Consider the following 22513-nt stretch of genomic DNA (forward strand, 5'->3'; position numbering starts at 1 on the left):
AAAAGGAGGACCGAGCATGCCACCATTCTCATCAACAGGGCTGTAGTGGAGCAGGTTGAGAGCTTCAAGTTCCTTGGCGTCCACATCACCAACAAACTAACATGGTCCAAGCACACCAAGACAGTCGTGAAGAGGGCACGACAACAAATTTCCCCTTAGGAGACTGAAAAGATTTGGCATGGGTCCTCAGATCCTCAAAATCTTTTACAGCTGCACCATCGAGAGTATCCTGACGGATTGCATCACTGCCTGGTATGGCAACTGCTCAGCCTCCGACCACAAGGCACTACAGAGGGTAGTTTGTATGGCCCAGTACATCACCGGGGCCAAGCTTCCTGTCATCCAGGACCTCTATACCAGGCGGTGTCAGAGGAAGGCCTTAAAAATTGTCAAAAACTCCAGCCACCCGAGTCATAGACAGTTCACTCTGCTACCGCACGGCAATCGGTACCGGAGCGCGAAGTCTAGGTCCAAGAGGCTCCTAAATAGCTTCTACCCCCAAGCCATAAGACTCCTGATCAGTTAATCAAATGCCTACCTGGACTATTTGCATTGCCCCCCCCCAACTGCTACTCTCTGTTATTATCTATGCATAGTCACTTTAAAAACGCTTCCTGCATGTACATTTTACCTCAATTACCTCGACACCGGTGCCTCCGCACATTGACATTGACTCTGTACCGGTACCCCCTGTATATAGCCCTGCTATTGTTTTACTGCTGCCCTTTAATTATTTGTTATTCTTATCTCTTACTTTTTTAGGGGGTATTTTCTTAAAACTGCATTGTTGGTTAAGGGCTTGTAAGTAAGCACTTCCCTATAAGGTCTACTACACCTGTTGTATTTGGGGCATCTGACAAATAGAATTTGATTTGATTTGAATTATGCTGCCTTTAGAATGGCTGCCTTTCAGCTTGGTCTATTGAAGTACAAAGACTGAACTATGCTGCCTTTAGAATGGTTCCAAATTGAGGGGAAAACAAGGGGATACAAAAGTTGAATTTCAAAACATTTTCAGTCTTAAATCACCTTTTAAGAGCCCATGATTCCAAGTAAATTAATGTGTGTACAAACACTCACACAGACATTCAGACTACCACTGACTGAACATGTAAATACAAACACTCACACAGACATTCAGACTACCACTGACTGAACATGTAAATACAAACACTCACACAGACATTCAGACTACCACTGACTGAATATGTAAATACAAACACTCAGACACAGGCTTTCCCTTCAGATTGCTGTAGTGTGGCATGTTCATCTGTACCATGACATCACAAAAGAGGAAGTCTCTCCAAAGTAATATCAGCCACATGAACATGTTCTTCTGAAGAATTGGAGGCCTGTGTCCGCTAGAGGCCTATGGTGAAATATCTGGCGAACAGACTAAACACTTTCAAAGGGAAATTTAAAAAATCTTCAACTTCATATTCATCATCTCCAGCACCATCCCAACATGAACATATGTATAAATGGCACGTTTCTATGTTTTGTAGCAAAAAAGATAAGGAAAATAAGTGTTTCCAATGACATCATCAACCAATTAGCAGTCAATTAGTAGGCAATTAGTTGGCAATGCCTACTCATAACTGGTTAAAATCACATGATGCACACTGATGATGTCATTGGAAACACTTATCTCCCTCATATGTATTTTTCCACAAAACATGGAAACATTATTTTCACATACGTTGATGTTGGGGTGGTGCTGGAGATGATGAATATGAAGTTGAAACATTTTGACATTTCCTTGAGATGTTTTAGTGAACAGAGACACTCCGGGAAGGACCGGAGTGTCCTTCCCTGTGGCTCAGTTGGTAGAGCGTGGTGTTTGCAATGCCAGCATGGTGTGTGCAACGCCAGGGTTGTGGGTTCGATTCCCACGGGGGGCCAGTACAAAAAAATGAAAAAATTTAAATGTATGAAATATATGCATTAACTACTGTAAGTCGCTCTGGATAAGAGCAAAGTGACTAAAATGTAAAAATGTACTTATTGCATGCCCCCCCCCCCTTCTCTCTCTTCCTGGGACAGGACAAGAAGTCATCAGAGAATTGTCGTGGCAACAGCTCTGTAACCCCACTACCCCTCCTGAGTAATGACTTCACCAGAAGAAGGGAGGAGAGAAGTGAAATGGAAAAAAGAGGAGAAAATAAGTGGATGGGAGTGTACCAGGGTAATGGTTGTTGTCCAGGTCTCTGTCCCCCCTCAGGGTGAAGCCGTAGCCGGAGAGGCCACTACTGGATGTCCAGGCTCCATAGAGCTCCTGGCTGAGGGTTAGGCCGCGGGCCGTCAGGTCTCTCTGGCCATTGTAGATCAACACCAGGCCACTCCGGTCCTCCCCACCAAACGGACAACCCACTGCCACGTCTATCAGACAGAGAGAGAGAGAGAGAGGGGTATGACGGTAGGAAACACACATAGAAACACAAAACCAACTCCAGTATGAGTTATAAGGCTGGCCTTCTGAAGTGATAAAGCAGACCAGCTCACATCAGCAGGAGAGAGGGATGAGAGAAAAAGAACGAGAGAGGGATGGTTTAGACATCATCAAGTGAAAGCCCCTGAGGGAGAGGTAAAGAGACTACCTAGGACTACCCCTCTCTCTTTCCATTTCCTTCTTTCTTTCTCTCTCTCCAAATGTATATGTCCAACATGTAGAACTATCTAATAGGCACAGGCAGGAGATTCCTGTGACAGTGAGCAGCCAATGGTTACCCTCCACCAGTGATTGCCCCACCCCACACACACACACACACAAAGCGCAACTCCCCACCTACATCCTGTTCACTGTTGGGAAAAATGGAGCTGAAAACTACAAACAGAGTGTTGTCATGGTTACACTGCTCTGTGATGATGAGGGAGGTAATCAGAGACACACACACACACACAGATATACACACACACTACTGTATGATAAGGAGGGAGAACATCACAGCGTCTCAGACTCTAGTCTCCATTGTGGCTCAGACAGCTGGAGTCTCTGGCTCCATTCAAGCTCCATTCTGGCTCCACTAGCGCTGCAGTTTTCTGAGGCTAATGGATCCTCTACTGATCTGTCCTGTGTGTGATCACCTCCACATTCCCAGTCTAACCCAGCCACACCCTGGCTGATGCATCAACCTAAGGACAAAAGCCTCTGAGTTCACTCAATGCATGTGTGTGTGCATGAGTGTGTGTGTGTGTGTGTGTGTGTGTGTGTGTGTGTGTGTGTGTGTGTGTGTGTGTGCAGGCTTATCAAATCAAACTTTATTTGCCACGTGCCGAATACAACAAGTGTAGACCTCACCATGAAATGCTTACTTACAAGCCCTTAACCAACTGTGCAGTTCAAGAAGAATTAAGAAAATATTTACCAAATAAACTACAGTAAAAAAATATATAAAAAGTAACACAATAACATAACAATAACGAGGCTACATACAGGGGGTACCGAGTCAGTGTGTGGGGTACAGGTTAGAGGTAATTTGTACATGTAGGTAGGGGTGAAGTGACTATGCATAGATAATAAACAGCGAGTAGCAGCAGTGTACAAAACAAATGGGGGGGGGGGGGGGTCAATGTAATAGTCCAGTGGCTATTTAATTAATTGGTCAGCAGTCTTATGGCTTGGGGGTAGAAGCTGTTAAACCTCTTAAGGATCGGCCCCTGTTTTTCAATTTTTGCCTAAAATGACATACCCAAATCGAACTGACTGTAGCTAAGGCCCTGAAGAAAGGGAATGCATATTATTGGTATTTGAAAGGAAACACTTGTGAAAGGAATGTAGGAGAATATAACACATTAGATCTGGTAGAATATAATACAAAGAAAAAAAACATTTTTTTTGTAGCTTTTTTTTTGTACCATCATCTTTGAAATGCAAGAGAAAGGCCATAATGTATTATTCCAGCCCAGGTGCAATTTAGATTTTGGCCACTAGATGGCAGCAATGTATTTGCAACGTTTTAGACTGATCTAATGAACAATTGCATTTCTGTTCAAAATGTTGTGTCAAGACTGCCCAAATGAGCCTAATTTGTTTATTAATAACTTTTCATGTTCAAAACGGTGCACTCTCCTCAAACAATAGCATGGTATTCACTGTAATAGCTACTATAAATTGGACAGTGCAGTTAGATTAACAAGAAGCTAAGCTTTCTGCTAATATCAGACATGTCTATGTCCTGGGAAATGTTCTTGTTACTTACAACCTCATGCTAATCGCATTAGCCTACGTTAGCTCAACTGTACCACAGGGGACCCACCAATCCTGAAGAAGTTTGGAGCCTTATGGTCCTAGGCTTAGCACTCCGGTACCACTTGCCATGTGGTAGCAGAGAAAACAGTCTATGACTTGGGTGACTGGAATCTCTGACAATTTTATGGGCTTCCTCTGATACCGCCTATTATATAGGTCTTGGTCAGATGCCAAGCAGTTGCCATACCAGGCGGTGATGCAACCGGACAGGATGCTCTCGATGGTGCAGCTGTAGAACTTTTTGAGGATCTAGGGACCCATGCCAAATCTTTTCAGTCTCCTGAGGGGGAAAATATTTTGTCGGGCCCTCTTCACGACTGCCTTGGTGTGTATGGACCATGATAGTTCGTTGGTGATGTGGACACCAAGGAATTTGAAACTCTCGACCCACTCCACTACAGCCACTGTGGATGTTAATGGAGGCCTGTTCAGCCCGCCTTTTCCTGTAGTCCACGATCAGCTCCTTTGTCTTGCTCATATTGAGGGAGAGGTTGTTGTCTTAAATGTGCGTTTGAGTGACTGATTGAGTTATGCCTCCTCACTGATAGACATTGATTCAGGTTTATTGATTTAGTTCTGATGATGATGGTGTGGAGGGAGTGGAGGGAGAGTGGCTCATTGTAAGAACATAAACACATACATAAATAACCAAGTAGGATTGTTATCATATGTTCACCAGAGAAATGCCTGAGGCTCCGAAAGGCATTTGGGCTCCAGACTTGAACGTGTTTGGGTGTGTGTGTGTGTGTGTGTGTGTGTGTGTGTGTGTGTGTGTGTGTGTGTATGTGTATGTGTGTCACAGGAGGTTGGTGGCACCTTAATTGAGGAGGACAGGCTTGTGGTAATGGCTGGAATGTGGAATGAGTGAAATTATATCAAATATGTGTTTGATGCAAATCCATTTGCTCTGTACCAGACATTATTATGATCCATCCACCCCTCATCTGCCTCCACTGGTGTGTGTGTGTTTATAAAACAAACACAATGTGAGGCAGAATGAAGTCTGGGCAGCGGGACAGAAACTTCCAGATGCCCCCATCTTAGTGGACATCTGGAGATTAAAAATAACTCTCTCTCTCTCTCTGACACACACATCAAACCCTGCTCATCAGTACAGGAAGAGGGGGAAGAACTTCACAAGGAAACACTCTAACACCGCAATTCCGGATTGGCTGAAGACCCTTCGGTTTCCCCCATCGGAGCATCTGATAGGATATCTGCTCTCCAAGACCAAACACCACACACACACACACACACACACACACACACACACACACACACACACACACACACACACACACACACACAGCTTACCGTTGTATCCGTCCTGGTTGAGGTCACCTAACGGGGCGATGGCAGTGCCAAAGCGTCCGAAGGTGTGTGTTCCCGTCAGGAGAAGGGGCTCGGAGAAGGTGAGCGGGGAGTGCTGGATGTACAGGTAGACACGGCCCACCTCCTTGGGCTTACTCTCCCTCTCTCTCTCCATGTAGAGAGGTGCTCCTACCAGTACATCATCATACCTGGGGGAAAGATACACAGCTTTAGAATACACACACATACACACAGAGGGCAGCACGCACACACGCACATTGATGAGTGTGATATACAGACATGTCAGAAAGGATGTGGTCTGGCTCCAGAAATAGAGTTCAGTCATCATAATCAGAGAACAAGCTACAGCTGGAACACATACTAACAATTCTCTCTCTCTCTCTCTCTCTCTCTCCCTCTCTCTCCCTCTCTCCCCTTACTCAACCGTCTTCATTCTTGGCTCGGACTAAACAATTATTTCACTGCAAGAACCATGAAGATCTGTAGGGACAGGAAGAGAGGGAAAGAGTGACAAAGTGGCAGACAGAGAGAGACACAGAGAGAGACACAGAGAGAGAGAGAAGCAAAGCCCCTTAAATTGAAAATGAAATTGAGAGAGCGAGAGAGAAAGTGAGAGCGAAAGTGAGAGAGAGACAGACAGACAACTCACCCGTCTCCGTTGAGGTCAGTAACAGCCACAGAATAGCCAAAGTAGGAAGCCATCTGACGAAACATTTCACAACATGACTCTACAGTCAGGGATGTACAGTAGTGCTATAAAGTAGTCGGGTAAAAGAGTAATAGCAGTGTGTGTGTGTGTGTGTGTGTGTGTGTGTGTGTGTGTGTGTGTGTGTGTGTGTGTGTGTGTGTGTGTGTACGTTACTGTGTGTTACTGTGTGTTACTGACCTGCTCTCCTGTGAAGTTCATGATGAATGTCAGATTAGTGGAGTTAATCACAGCTACCTGAAACAGAACACAAGAATCACATACCTGATACAGGTACACACACACACGCATCATGCAAACACATTCACAGGATGTAATGAGCTGAAATAGAAACAGAATTCTTCAGCCCAAAACTCTTTTTTTCCCTCTGCCTGGTGTCCCTCCTTCAACCCCCCATCGTCCCCACTGCCTTACCCCCTCCCCTCCTCTGTTCCGTACCCTCCATTTCCATAACCCCAGTCGTGGGGGAGACAGAGGGGTTGGGAATTCCTTCAAAAGACCTACAATAACAACCACATGGAGACGCCAGGGGCTACACACACTCACCCACAAACATGTGCACGCACTCACAAAGTTAGAGAGACAAACACATACACATACACAAAACACCAACAAATATAGAGAAACAGACAGGCGGACAGGCAGACAAACGGACAGACGGACAGGCAGACGGACGGACATACACACGGACAGATAGACGGTCGCTCGGAATGACAGACAGAGAGAGGCAGACAGAGGGAAAGACACATGTGCAGACACTTAACTTCCTGGCCCCCCCTCCTCCTCCCTCTCAGGGGTGTCAGGCTGGTTGTCTCCCCAGGTCTGAGAGGCCTAATGTCGGCTGACAGCTACTCTAGTCTCATCAGGCCAAACAGACCTAACCCTGACGCCCACTAACCACAAATGTGAGGGCTACCGGCCCCAGAGCCTGTTGAAACAACCACACAGGCTTGTCTGCTCTGAATACATCTCTATCTAGGTTTCAGTGTGTGTGTGTGTGTGTGTGTGTGTGTGTGTGTGTGTGTGTGTGTGTGTGTGTGTGTGTGTGTGTGTGTGTGTGTGTGTGAGAGCAGGGAATGAGCTGTGCGTTAGAGGTGAGGGGTCATGTGTGTGTCAGGGAAAGGGGTCAGGCTGGGTCAGCTCTCATGGAGCAGAAGTCGTATGTCATTAAGGAGACAGTCCAGGGGACACACACACACACACACACAGATAGGACTGTGTTGTGGTCAGAGTGGGGGGAGTTGTTGTTGCTAAGCGATAGTAACTAGGAATGGAATTCTACTTTGGAAACATTTCCTCTCTGGACACACAGGAATTTGAAAATTCCATACTTACATATACTGTGTGTGTGTGTGCTGTTATGCATGCGTGTGATTCTGTACTTACATATCCAAAGTTCTGTGCCCCTCTCGGAACACCAGCTATCAGCTCTGGAAAGGAGAGAGGAACACACATTATATCACACTGTCTGCCTGTTTTTCTGTCTGTCTGTCTGTCTGTCTGTCTGTCTGTCTGTCTGTCTGTCTGTCTGTCTGTCTGTCTGTCTGTCTGGATGCCTGCCTTTCAGTGTGTCTCTGTCTCTAGGCCACCCTGACTGAAGACACTAAAAGCTGACAACAGACTGACTGATGACGAAAGGGAGAGAGAAAGATAGAGAGAGAGAGAGTGGTTTTGATATGAGTACCTCCCCAAACCCTGTTCCCGGTACAGACCAGACCACAAACCCAAGCCAGCAAGCTCCAGCTTTAAGGAATTCAAAGATGAGACCACAATCAGCCTACAACCACAATACAATCATAATACAACCATGTGTCAACCTTTGCTTTGGCACTTGGTGCCATGTTTAAATTAGGAAGATGTAGGAGGCAGAACATATGGTTTTGTAGCAAGTTACTTTTCTTGCTTAGTTTGCAGTGTAATTACTAGTTAGTTACGGTCCATCGGACTAGCCTCTGAAGCCCTGCAAGCACCAAACACACAGAGATGAAAGTGTTGTATTTTACCTTGCTCTGTGTCTCCTGTGAATTCCCCCACTGCCACAGAGTAACCTGCAGACAAGAGAGAGATATTAGTGAGTGAGCGTGTGTGTGTGTGTGTGTGCGTGTTTGTGTGTGTAGATGAAACTGTGTGTGTGTGTGTTACCGAGGTAGCTGTCGTCATGGGTATCAGCTGCAGCGTGTGTGTGTTTCTCTCCAGGGACTCTCCTGAGCACGGCTTTCAGAGAGTAACCATTCAATATCTCTCCTACGCCTGCAGTCATCACCTGACCTGGAGAGAGAGAGGTCAGAAACACACAATGGTCAGTAATGGACAGGCCAACCCCAGACCCAATGGGGAGCAATAACTTCCGCACTGTCAGTCTATCACACATACATGCACGCCCCCCACACACACTTTCCTGCCCTTTGTTATGAAACTCACAGGTATGAGGAGCTCTTCCCTGAGGAACACTGAAACACCTCATTAGCAGGAGTTAGAATGACACAAACACACACACACATTCTCTCTCTCTCTCTCTGCTATTGTAGCAAATGCTGTGCTGTGGAGGGGGAGGTCAGACAAACATAGGCCTACTGCTTTATCTCCTGCTGCCCTCAACCTCACATCAATCCTCCTTAATGTGGTGTGTTCTGACCGAGAGAAATCTCCCCTGTCTCAGATTCCCACTTTTCCTAACTCCCTTCACAGACATGGACGCTAAGCCTAATTACAGACGCATACCTACACAGACCCTAACCCAAGTCACAGACTTACAAACAAATACCTTCTACTCAGACAAGACAGACCCTCTTCACAGACCGTAACCACAGACACAGAAACAGACCCTCTCCAGACACACACACACACACACACACACACCAGAATAACAGACACCCACTCCACAGACAGCTCCTAACCCTAATCACAAAAACAGACCCCTAACCCTCTGCAGACTTCCTCATTACTGATAGTATAAGAGGTTCCTTCAGATCCTCTGATAATAAGCTGAATAAAAGGCTTCCCATAATAACTCAGCATAATCACCTGTGATAATAGCTGTATATTAGAGACCATAAACTCACTGCTCTGAGAGCTTTTATAAACATCTAGAGGAAGTGTTTAAACACCAGGAAGCTGAGCCAAGCTGAGGGCAACGACATGCACACACACACAACGCTTATAAACACACCAGGGGCATAGAGAGATCATAAACCACCTTCAACAAAGGATTAATACAACATAATATTCATTCATAAAAATACTCACTGACTATCCATCTCTCTTTCTCTCTCTCACCCACTTCTGTCTCTCTCTCCATTTTGAAGGCATATTGCAACATCTGCATCCAACTCACACCCTCAAACACCTAGATCCCCTGAACACAGCTCACTCTCCAGATCCCAATCACCTGAATTCTGATCACCTGTTCACACACCTGTATGTCATTATCACACTCTATTTAGTTCAGTTCTTTGCACCCCATCACTGTGAGGTATTGTTTGTTTTGTGACACACGTCTTTCTGAGCTGGTTTCCCCGTGATTTACTCCCGTGTATGATCGTTTTGGCCTGCCTCACTAACGACGCCTATTCCCTGTCTGTACTTTAGCCTATCGGATTTCCTGTTATCAACCTATTGCCTGATCTCCCGGACTACGTTACTAGCCTTTTCCCTGCCTGTACTGTTGCCTTGTTGGACCCCCTGTGTATGACCTTCTGCCTGCCCCTGGACCCAGCTACCTGACTCCTCCTGTGGTCCTTTACAATAAACACCTGCTGCGCCCTGCGCTTGAAACCAGCTCTCTGTCTCCCATCGTGTTCATTACACATATGGCAGACATAGTAGGCAGTTCTTGTTGTAAAAGCATGTTCCTATCCTCTTTCGTTTTTTAAATGAATTAAGTGTCTGGAGCGATAGGGCACAGAGGTTAACATGATGGGAGTGACCGTGATAAAAGGAGGAGAGTTTACTACCCTGTATTAGTAACTGTCTCTCATAAACACACAAATGCACACTTGCATGCACACTCACCGTCACACACACAGCTGTGTGCTAATATCCACTCAATGAAGATAAGCAAGGAGACATCAGGACAGGAGAGACAGGAAGAGTACCCCCCCCCCACCATAGCACACACACACCCACACACTTTCAAACTTCAAGGTCCACTGTGAAGCAGGTGTCTGCCCCCCAACACACACTAATTATCATGGTGAGTGGGAGTTCCTCCACACCCCATTTCCCTCTGATCAGCTCATTACAACTGAGACTAGACTCACTCAAACACTTCCTGTCAGAGAGAGAGGAGGCAGGGGCTCTCACTCTACATTGTCCTAATCTGGCTTCTCCTGGGATCAAAATGCACATCAGGAATGAGAGAAATGAACTGGAGCAGTGCTTAATCAAATACTATGTGAATCCAGGTCTGGTGCAGGAATGTGCCTTGATCGTGCTGCTAAACTCATCTCTTTCTCCCTCTCTCTGCCTCTTTTTTGCAATTCTAATGTTTCAAATAGAGGGAGCTAATGTTACCTTGCCAGTAGAAGCTGCCAGGTCCGCCCACCACCAGTGTCCCCTCCTGAGGAAGAGAAAGTATGGGTCAGTCCAGGGTTAGGACTAACTTCCTCAAGACTGGACAAAAGCTGAATTTAAAGTGCATTCGGAAAGTATTCAGAACCCTTGACTTTTTTCATATTTTGTTACATTACAGCCTTACTCTAAAATTGATTAAATTGTTTTTTCCCACCTCATCAATCTATACACAATACCCCATAATGACAAAGCAAAAACAGGTTTTTAGATATTTTTGCAAATGTATTAAAAATAAACTGAAATATCACATTTACATAAGTATTCAGACCCTTTACTCAGTACTTTGTTGAAGCACCTTTGGCAGCAATTACAGCCTTGAGTCTTCTTGGGTATGATGCTACAAGCTTGGCACATCTATATTTGGGGAGTTTCTGCCATTGTTCTCTGCAGATCCTCTCAAGCTCTGTCAGGTTGGACAGTGGCTCAGTTGGTAGAGCATGGTGTTTGCAACGCCAGCATAGTGTGTGCAACGCCAGTGTTGTGGGTTCGATTCCCACGGGGGGCCAGTACAATTTTTTTTTACAAAAAATAATGTATGTATTCACTATTGTAAGTCGCTCTGGATAAGAGTGTCTGCTAAATGACTAAAATGTTGGATGGGGAACGTCGCTGCACAACTATTTTCAGGTCTCTCAAGAGATGTCCGATCGGGTTCAAGTCTGGGCTCTGGCTGGGCCACTCAAGGACATTCAGAGACTTGTCCCGAAGCCACTCCTACGTCGTCTTGGCTGTGTGCTTAGGGTTGTTGTCCTGTTGCAAGGTAAACCTTGCCCCAGTCTGAAGTCCTGAGCGCTCTGGAGCAGGTTTTCATCAAGGGTCTCTCTGTACTTTACTTTGCATCTTTCCCTCGATCCTGACTAGTCTCCCAGTCCCTGCCACCGAAAAACATCCCCACAGCATGATGCTGCCACCAGCATGCCACACCATAGGAATGGTGCCAGGTTTCCTCCAGACGTGACACTTGGCATTCAGGACAAATAATTAAATCTTGGTTTCATCAGACCAGAGAATCTTGATTCTTATGGTCTGATAGTCCTTTAGGTGACTTTTGGCGAACTCCAAGCAGACTCTCTGGTTCCTTTTACTGAGGAGTGGCTTCCGTCTGGCCACTCTACCATAAATGCCTGATTGGTGGAGGGCTGCAGAAATGGTTGTCCTTCTGGAAGGTTCTCCCATCTCCACAGAGGAACTCTGGAGCTCTGTCAGAGTGATCATCGGGTTCTTGGTTCTTGGCCTCCCTGACCATGGCCATTCTCCCTAGATTGTTCAATTTGGCAGGGCGGCTAGCTCTCAACTTCTCCCATTTAAGAATGATGGAGGCCACTGTGTTCTTGGGGATCTTCAATGTTGCAGAAATGTTTTGGTACCCTTCCCCAGATCTGTGCCTCAACACAATCCTGTCACGGAGCTCTACGGACAATTCCTTCAACCTCATGTCTTGGTTTTTGCTCTGACATGCACTGTCAACTGTGGGACCTTATATGGACAGGTGTTTGCCTTTCCAAATCATGTCTAATCAATTGAATTTACCACAGGTGGACTCCAATCAAGTTGTAGAAACATGTCAAGGATGATCAGGATGTACCTGAGCTCAATTTCGAGCCTCATAGCAAATGGTCTGAATACTTATGTAAATAAGGTATTTCTGTTTTTTTTTTATTCTGAAATCCTTTTTGCACTATGTCATTATGGGGTATTGTATGTAGATTGATGAGGAAAAATGTAATGTAATCCATTTTAGAATAAGACTGTAACGTAACAAAATGTGGAAAAGGGGAAGGGGCTTGAATACTTTCTGAATGCAATGTACAGTTGAAGTCAGAAGTGTACATACACCTTAGCCAAATACATTTAAACTCAGTTTTTCACAATTCCTGACATTTAATCCGAGTAAAAATTCCCTGTCTTAGGTCAGTTAGGATCACCACTTTATTTTAAGAATGTGAAATGTCAGAATAATAGTAGAGAGAATGATTTATTTAACTTTTATTTCTTTCATCACATTCCCAGGGGGTCAGAAGTTTACATACACTCAATTAGTATTTGGTAGCATTGCCTTTAAATTATTTAACTTGGGTCAAATGTTTCGGGTAGCCTTCTACAACCTTCCCACAATAAGTTGGGTGAATTTTGGCCCATTCCTCCTGACAGAGCTGGCGTATGTGAGTCAGGTTTGTAGGCCTCCTTGCTCAAACACACTTTTTCAGTTATGCCCACTTATTTTCTATAGGTTTGAGGTCAGGACTTTGTGATGGCCACTCCAATACCTTGACTTTGTTGTCCTTCAGCCATTTTGCCACAACTTTGGAAGTATGGTTGTGGTCATTGTCCATTTGGAAGACCCATTTGCGACCAAGCTTTAACTTCCTGACTGATGTCTTGAGATGTTGCTTCAATATATCCACATAATTTCCCCTCCTCATGATGCCATCTATTTTGTGAAGTGCACCAGTCCCTCCTGCAGCAAAACACCCCCACAACATGATGCTGCCCACCCGTGCTTCACGGTTGGGATGGTGTTCTTCAGCTTGCAAGCCTCCCCCCTTTTCCTCCAAACATAACGATGGTCATTATGGCCAAACAGTTCTATTTTTGTTTCATCAGACCAGAGGACATTTCTCCAAAAAGTACAATCATTGTCCCCATGTGCAGTTGTAAACCGTAGTCTGGCTTTTTTATGGCGGTTTTGGAGCAGTGGGTTCTTCCTTGCTGAGTGGCCTTTCAGGTTACGTCGATATAGGACTTGTTTTACTGTGGATATATATACTTTTGTACCCGTTTCCTCCAGCATCTTCACAAGGGCCTTTGCTGTTGTTCTGGAATTGATTTGTACTTTTCGCACCAAAGTACGTCAATCTCTAGGAGACAGAACACGTCTCCTTCCTGAGCGGTATGATTTTCCCATGATGTCAAGCAAAGAGGCACTGAGTTTGAAGGTAGGCCTTGAAATACACCCACAGATACACCTCCAGTTGACTCAAATGATGTCAATTAGCCTATCAGAAGCTTCTAAAGCCATGACAGAATTTTCGGGAATTTTCCAAGCTGTTTAAAGTCACTGTCAACTTAGTGTATGTACACTTCTGACCCACTGTAATTGTGATACAGTGAGTTATAAGTGAAATAATCTTTCTGTAAACAATTGTTGGAAAAATTACTTGTGTCATGCACAAAGTAGATGTCCTAACCGACTTGCCAAAACTATAGTTTGTTAACAAGAAATTTGTGGAGTGGTTGAAAAACGAGTTTTAATGACTCCAACTTAAATATATGTAAACTTCCAACTTCAACTGTATATACATCTGAGTCGGGCCGAGAGCCCCTGATCATGACCCCACAGGATCATATAAGTGACGATACGTAATCTTCCTTGTGTTAAACCAAATTCAATGCACTTTAAATGCACTTTAAAGGCCCAGTGCAGTCAGAAACATTCCTGTGTTTTATATATATTTCCACATTATGATAATGCCCTTTTAGTGTAAGAGCTGTTTTAAAAGACCACCTGAAATGTCAGCCAATTTTGTTGGGATGTAGTTTTGGCCTGCCTGGTGTCATCACCAGGTAGTACATTAGTCAATAGACCAATAAGAAAGTCAGTTCCAAAACTCTCTGCCAATAACAGCTAATTTTCAGTTTTCCCCTCTCGACTCAGACCACTCCCAGACAGTTATAGCAAAATTCTTGCTTTTGAAATTGCTCTTTGCTAAGAAGCTTTTTTTGTTTATTTTTACCCTTTTAATCGGAAACAATGCACAGTAAGGTATTTCATTGTTACCCAAACTTTTTTTAATATTCAGATAAAAATGGCTGCATTGGACCTTTAACTGGCCTAGCTCATCCTGATTTACCTGTATACACACTGATTGATAAACATTGAAGAAACAATCATAAAAGACAATGTGCGTGTGTCTGTTTGTTTCTGTGTGTGTGTGTGTGTGTGTGTGTGTGTGTGTGTACACTGTCTTCAGTTAAGAGGGTACATTGAGCAGAGAGGAAGAGGGTTCAGATGTTCACATGAGCAAGGCCCTCTGTGATTGAGACGGACAAAGTTGCATGCCTCCTAGCACTCTCCCCTCTAACCCTTATTGTGTGTCTCTCTATAGTCCTGAGAAGGGAGGAGTCAGACAGAGAGAAAAATGAGGATGAGGAGGGAGGCTGTTATGACAAACATGTCTTTTTACACACACGTCCAACATATGTTGACTCGGCTGTGAATGTGTGTTAGAAAATAACTAAGGGGTTCTCTCTGTATTGAGGATTGTCATGACATGGACAGTGATGAGGACATCACGTGGGTAGTGGTGGTTGTTACCTTGGTGAAGTCCACACTGAACCCGGCCTGGCAGAAACCCTGTCCCTCCGGGTCTGGATCATCTGACAAACACAATCACACACCACATCAGACCAACGTTTCAACCCTCCTATGGTGAATTATTATTAGTCTGACCCTGACCCTCCAATTAGCTCAAACTTTACCTCTCCACTATTCCATATGTCCAAACTCTATGTGGATGAAATCAGAGTGCATGGTGTGTGTGTGTGTGTGTGTGGCTGATAATGAATCATTCCCCGTGTTCCGAGGCACCCCGAGGAGAGGTGAAATGAGTCGTAACTACACACACACACACACACACACACACACACACACACACACACACACACACACACACACACACACACACACACACACACACACTGACTGCTATGTGTGGTAGCTGGAGTGTGTAAGCTCGGAGGTCATAAATCCACATTAAAATCTAAACAAGAAGCTCCCAGAGAGAAAGGTTGAAACACACACACTGGGTTGGAAACATTACAGAGACTGAGTGTGTGTGTGTGTGCGTGCGTGCGTGTGTGTGTGTCAGGATGTTTGTGTAGAGAGTCAATGATAAGAGTTGTGCATTAGGTTGGACAGTATTCAGATGTTCATATTGTCATACCTTCCGTTGCTCATACCGGGAATTACGGTATTACCGGCATAGCACACAAGGGGGGGCTAAAAACGCAAGAAAAGCCCATAGGGCCTCTATTACCAGAATGCTAATAAAATTTGCACAAACTAATAGCGGAATTACATAGCTAAATGCTAACAAGCGAAAACGAACATAAACTAATTGCAGACAGGCAAATACAGCTCATGAAGTTATACAAGCATAGCTAGTAGCTACCGAATGTCATTTTCGGTGAGTGTGGACGTTTCCAAGCAAAAGTAAACAAGAGATGCTGTGCAAATGAACAAAGTTGTGATGCGTGCTTTTCTAAAAGAAGAGCAGCATGTGTACACGGAGTAGATGGGGGGATGAACGGGGGAGAAAAAAAACATTGGTAGAAGCACAGGGAAAAAATGGCAGCTATACAGATAACTCATCCAGAGCTCTTTGACTTCTGGCAGAAAGCCATTATTTAGCAGTGATTTGCATACAAGTGTAACTTCATCATCTCATGTGCGCTGCACAACAGAGACTCGCCGATAGATATAGAAAGTTAAGGACTCATTAGTTCGCTTTCTCCCGTGGTGCTATTAACAAACAAACACGTGACTGGCTCAACTGTTCTGGGGAACTACTGTAAATTTCATCTAAAATATTGTGACAGGTTAAAATGAGGAACGCAACCTGCTTTATCTCCTAAGGTATTGCACAAGTTGACTGCAGGTAATAACTTCAAAAGATGCTCCAAATATTCAAATTAATTGAAAAACTTTTGTTTTGACAGTATTGAAAAACCATCCCGTGGCTTTTTTCAAATACCCCAGTATACGGTATACTGCCCAAGCCTAGTTGTGTGTTCTAGTCGGTGTTACGAATGGCCACCTGATAGTGACCTTAGCTTCTTATCCTGATAATGGTTTTGACTTTAGCCTGTTAGTGTATCGGCCTCCAGCCATAGACAGTATATCTGAGTACTGAGTATCTAGCCTCTTTTACTACAAGACAATGTTGTCTTGCAATTTTGGTGTGTGTATTAGGGCTGGGAATTGCCAGGGTTTCTCATGATTCTTATGATTCTATATGTATTGCGGTTCGCTACTGTGATTTTATTGCAATATGATGTTCCAAATATATTGCTCACTATTCTGTATGTTTGCTGCAGAGAGACAAGAGAAAGCATGCGAAAATGAGTTTTAATCAGCCATGGAAATAGAAATGCAGAAACCATGTTAGCTCACTATTTAAAAAGAAGATTGTTGACAAGCTAAAGGATGAAAAATATGAGGATGAGTTTTGACTTAGGTACAGCCGACTATACCTAGGATAAAAAAACATTTTTTTTTACAAATCGATACTTGGAGTCAAAGTATCAATATAATAACATCGACCCCCCCCCCATCACAAGTGCATATGTGTGTTTGTGTGTATGTGTTTGTATGTGTGTGTGTGAACTCACTGGTCCTACAGGGTGAGTATTCTGCGTAGGCGCTGAAGTTCTGCACGGCAACAAAGCAGGTTCCTACCGGGTCCTTCTCACCGTTCACCTTCACAGTACGCCAGTGGTAGAGAGGAGCACAGGCCTAGACACACACACACACGCGTATATGACTTGTTCAACGTGTATTAGTTAACCATAGCACTGATGGTTTACATGTATGACGGGTTAGAGTTAGACAGAATATCATTCCTCACCACCACTTTGCCTTTGTGAGTTCTAACTGAGGCTCCAAACCACTGGTGAGACTTGAACTCCAGAGGCTCCCTGGTGCCATTAACCTTAATCATCCTGTTATCTATAGAGAGAGATGGACCGACGGAGGAGGGAAAGAGGGAGAGTTTTATTATGGCATCAATCAACCTGGCCCAGCCCTAATAGGTCTAGTCTCTGTACAACATGGGTCATGCCTGCCTATACACCACGGAAGGCCCAGATTTGGAAGCTAACTTAAGTAACATGGATAACAGTAACTTTTTTGAAATTATGTTTCTATTGAAGTTTCTAGAAATACACCTTGATCTTTAATGTCCATTGTCATGCTGTAAATGTGTATGACTGTGTGTGTGTGTGTGTGTGTGTGTGTGTGTGTGTGTGTGTGTGTGTGTGTGTGTGTGTTAGCCTGCTCCAGTGCAGATCCTTTCCTGTGTTATTGAAGGCCAGCTGGGCCTGTTTAGAGAGACGGAGTCTCTACGCCTCATAAAACACCGGCAACCTACACACACACACTGAAGACTGCAGTTTCTCCCGGCCCATTCTAGACGACAAAGTAAGAAAGAGATGAGCTAATTATGAAATTTGAGTGAACTATCCCCATATGTCTTGTGTCATGTTTTGTCATTAGAATGACCTCATGCACACCTGCACACTGTTCCTAACCTTTAACCCAGTTAGTGGCTTGGTCTCTTCCCTTTGACTGCACCAGGCCAGGCGCACCACAGCCATGCCACTGATCGCCATAATGCGCCCTCTCTAGTCTAAATTGCTTAATTCCTTCAATCTTTCTCTCCGTCCCCTGTATGGCTCTATGTGTGTGTGTGTGTGTGTGTGTGTGTGTGTGCTCTCATGTCGCTGGTTTGTACCTGTATTAATGAGGCTACAGTAACCTTAGCCATATCCACCATATCCATGCACATCACACACACACACACACACACACACACACACACACACACACACACACACACACACACACACACACACACACACACACACACACACACACACACACACACAAATGTGAAAATCTAATAAAAAGCAGACATCCCCTCCTTCCTCCCTCTTATCCCCTCCTTCCCCCCTCTTATCCCCTCCTTCCCCCCTCTTATCCCCTCCTTCCCCCCTCTTATCCCCTCCAGTCTCACAGTCTCAGAGGGAAAATGAATTCCCATGTGCTCACACTTTACCCCCCCTAGCCCGCTGACCGCTTCTTACACACTCACACTTTACCCCTCCCCCAGGATAATAGAGAGAGAGAGAAGTTATTCATCTCTGTGAAATTGATTGCCCATCCTATCAGAATAGACCAGTTAGTGCAACAGGAAGTAGTTTTTCAGTAAATGAACAGAGGTGACAGGACCAGAATTCCAGAACACCAGACAGACAGATGCATTCAGCCACCACCCACCAACATATCTTTCTCATAGAAATGAATAGTAGTTATGTTTCTATGGCCCTCTTCATACACACTCCAGCTGACAATGACCATATGGATCATCACACACACACACACACACACACACACACACACACACACACACACACACACACACACACACACACACACACACACACACACACACACACACACACACACACACACACACACACACACACACACACACACACACACTAGTGGTGAAGGCACTCTCTTGTGTTCTGTTATTTGTCCGGATGTATGTAAGTGCATCGGGTGAAATTACACTTCTAACAGGAACACACACACACATGTAAAGTTCTTCTGTGCTCCTGAAACCTGAAGCCAACCACATGGGCAGGAGTTAACCCCTTCATACTCACTCATGAACTAGCACACACACACACACACGTCATACACACAGGTACACAGCATGGTGTAACTCACTGGCGTTGTCGAAGGGTATCTGTGTACAGCTGTAGGGTTGCTTGGTGGGGTCAGGGTTTGGGGGATAGGGACAGTAGTAGACTGCTCCTCCCTCTATGATGCCTGGCTGGGACGTGTTGGCCTTGGGCGCTCCCACCAACACACTCAATCTGCAGGGACACAGTCATGACAGAAATATAATCCCACTAACTGAATGTTCACACACAAAACTTAAGAGAATGAAATGGTCTTTAACACACACTCTGAGAGAGAGAGAGAGAGAGAGAGAGAGAGAGAGAGAGAGAGAGAGAGAGAGAGAGAGAGAATTAAACATATTCATTGGGCAAGACACATTAATATTTTAGTCATTTAGCAGAAGCTCTTATCCAGTGCATAAAACTAAGGAGCTGAAACAAGAAACATGATAGGAGCATCTTGGTAATAAAACAGTCCTCAGTTTGTTTACAAATCCCAGCGCTCATCACAGAGTCAGCACAGAAAGCACAAGTATAGTAGACTACTAGCATTATGACATATTGTTTCCTGCAGTCTTGGTGGGCTTGGAAAACTCCCGACTTAGCCTACTATTCTGTGACATTTGTTAGTGTATTTGTGTTCACTTGCAAGACGAATTTCCTGTTGAAATAATGATATTCTATTCTACTATTTTATTAGGAGAATTAACTCATCTCTCTGTCCGGACATGTTTTTTCTGGGAATCCAGACTTAATTCATATTAACCCAACATGAACACGCAGACCTTTGTAAACTGTTCGAAATTGAAATTAAGAACATAAACAATGCAGTGTTTTAAACTGATAGTTGTGGTCTCGGACTGTTGTCACTCACGTGCTGCTTTCGGGGGTCGGTCGGTAGAAGTCCACGGAGTAACCAAAGTAGCTCCCCTCTGGTCCTCCGTACACCGCAGGGCGCTCCGCATGCAGGTTGAAGCCCGAGACAACCGAAAGGACAAGCCATAGCACCGACACCACGCGACACATCATCCCACCAAATGCACACATCCTATAGGCACACATTAACTCCTTCCCCGCAGCCAGACCAGTAGTCTATCACACCGCTCGAATCCGTTAGCAAGCAGAGAGGTGATAGGCGAGATGGAGGGAGAGAGCTGTTTCTGTCCAGCCGTGTGAGTTATCCCAAGTTGTGCGTGCCCGTGCGTTCCGCTCTCGACGCTGTCTCCCACACTAGGCACTCACACACACTCTCCGCTGGGTCAGATCTCTTGATGCTCTCACTCACACACTCTAAACTCCTCTGCAGCCTGTAGCCAGACTCTCCTGTCGCTGCGGCAGCGCGCTTCTATTCTGTGCGCGCCCCCGTTGCACAACACTTCGACCCCACTTCAAGACCGTATCCAGACCACATCAGAACGCGCGCCAAGTGGCTGCATCATAAAGCTATCGTTTTATATGGAGGGGAAAAAAGCAATTTTATCCATTCGTAGGTTTTGATCGTGAAGCAATAATACTATAAAGTGGATGTATTAATTATCTCTCTCTCTTTCTCGTTCGCTCGCTCACTCACTCACACGCACGCACGCACAATAGCCCTATAATATGACATGACTTCAGTCAGTGTGGTGATACTGATTCAAGTCTGATATTACACATCTCGGGTTTCGCGGTGTTTTATTATTAAACCGTTTATTCTGACCGCGCCGGTTTAATTAGGTGCGTCTCCTTCCATTAAATAATAATCACCGCTAATTATCTTGCGTAATTATTACTGAGATCTAAAGTTAAACACGCCAGCCTGCGGACTAAAACTAAAGACGGGTTAGGCCTATCACGTTGTGTGTGTGTCTAAATGTGTTTGCCTGTGTAGGCCTATGTGTGTGTGTGTGTGTGTGTGTGTGTGTGTGTGTGTGTGTGTGTGTGTGTGTGTGTGTGTGTGTGTGATGGGTTTTCACGGCACGCGTTACCAGTCCCCTGTCCAGCGCGAGTCCTCTCCCAAAAGTGAAGCTATAAATAAATTCGTAGCCAATTCTGATCCAGACACAACTTGCGTGTGTTGTAGACATCTTGCCTGCATAGCCTACATCATGTACAGTAGATCTGAAGTGTAGTCTTATCAAAGCAGATCATACCACTATGCCCACATCACTCCTCCAGTGTGTGTGTTTGTGTGTGTGTTCCTGTTTTAACTCAGTCTGCTCCTAATCAGCATCAGGAGTTTTAATTAAATTGAAACTTCAGAGTGTTTCATTGTTGTCGAGACTGAAAGTGTCATAAAGTCATAGCAAGCTGTAAAACTGTGAATGCTGTGGAGTACTGCTCTTTCTCAGCTGTTATGAGGAACATGTTAAAAGAGATGCTTTATGTCCATTTGTGTTAGAGAAACATGGCTTATGTGGACCACATTGTCCAAACATCTGTGATCTGTGATGACCTTAGTAACAATTTATTTAGCTGTGGACCAAAATGAAGTACTTAGGCTGAAATGTATGTGTTTCTATGTTAGTGTGTGTAGAGTTAGGGTGTTACTGTAAACCACTTCATATTTTCCGACAAGTGATATGAACCAGGTGGGGTTGTGCATGTCTGAGTGTGTGTGTGTTACATAATCTGAGGCTGCATGGTGATGAGAGGGAGTCACAGAGAGCAACCTTGACCAACCAGATGGAGAATTCAGACAAGTTTCCCCAACTCTCCTTAACACCTCCCCTCGCATGCCCTCTTCCTTCTTTACCCCTCCCTCTCTTTCCCTCTGCTGTTCTCAATCTCTTTCCTTATGTCTCTCTGCACTCCTCTTGCTGTCTGTACCTCTCTCTCCATCTCAATCTACCCCTTCCCTCCCTCCCTGTTAATGTACACTACCGTTCAAGAGTTTGGGATCACTTAGAAATGTCCTTGTTTTTGAAAGAAAAGCAATTTTTTTATCCATTAAAATAACATAAAATTTATCAGAAATACAGTGTAGACATTGTTAATGTTGTAAATGACCATTGTTGCTGGAAACATCTGATTTTTAATGGAATATCTACATAGGCGTACAAAGGCCCATTTTCAGCAACCATCACTCCTGTGTTCCAATGGCACGTTGTGTTAGCTAATCCAAGTTTATCATTTAAAAAGGCTAATTGATCATTATAAAACCCTTTGGCAGTTATATTAGCATATCTAAAAACTGTTGTGCTAATTAA

The 22513-nt window shown here is 44.5% G+C and overlaps 1 protein-coding gene across 1 annotated transcript in view; it reads right to left on the reverse strand.

Annotated features, from left to right (window-relative positions):
- LOC106605385 (integrin alpha-8) overlaps nucleotides 1-20651 on the reverse strand; it is a 54597-nt gene extending 33946 nt beyond the window's left edge. The window contains exons 1-13 of the mRNA XM_045718509.1: nucleotides 20200-20651; nucleotides 19372-19520; nucleotides 17486-17586; nucleotides 17250-17373; nucleotides 15175-15236; nucleotides 10800-10845; nucleotides 8430-8555; nucleotides 8291-8335; nucleotides 7674-7717; nucleotides 6468-6524; nucleotides 6231-6283; nucleotides 5564-5769; nucleotides 2182-2379 (exon numbers count right to left, since the gene is read on the reverse strand). Of these exons, the coding sequence (XP_045574465.1) occupies nucleotides 2182-2379; nucleotides 5564-5769; nucleotides 6231-6283; nucleotides 6468-6524; nucleotides 7674-7717; nucleotides 8291-8335; nucleotides 8430-8555; nucleotides 10800-10845; nucleotides 15175-15236; nucleotides 17250-17373; nucleotides 17486-17586; nucleotides 19372-19520; nucleotides 20200-20387 (1399 nt within the window). The 5' untranslated portion in view covers nucleotides 20388-20651. The remainder of the gene's footprint in view (nucleotides 1-2181; nucleotides 2380-5563; nucleotides 5770-6230; nucleotides 6284-6467; nucleotides 6525-7673; nucleotides 7718-8290; nucleotides 8336-8429; nucleotides 8556-10799; nucleotides 10846-15174; nucleotides 15237-17249; nucleotides 17374-17485; nucleotides 17587-19371; nucleotides 19521-20199) is intronic.
- Between the last annotated feature and the right edge of the window lie 1862 nt (nucleotides 20652-22513).

The sequence above is a fragment of the Salmo salar genome, chromosome ssa05 (assembly GCF_905237065.1).
Source record: "Salmo salar chromosome ssa05, Ssal_v3.1, whole genome shotgun sequence".
Taxonomy (NCBI): Eukaryota; Metazoa; Chordata; class Actinopteri; order Salmoniformes; family Salmonidae; genus Salmo; species Salmo salar.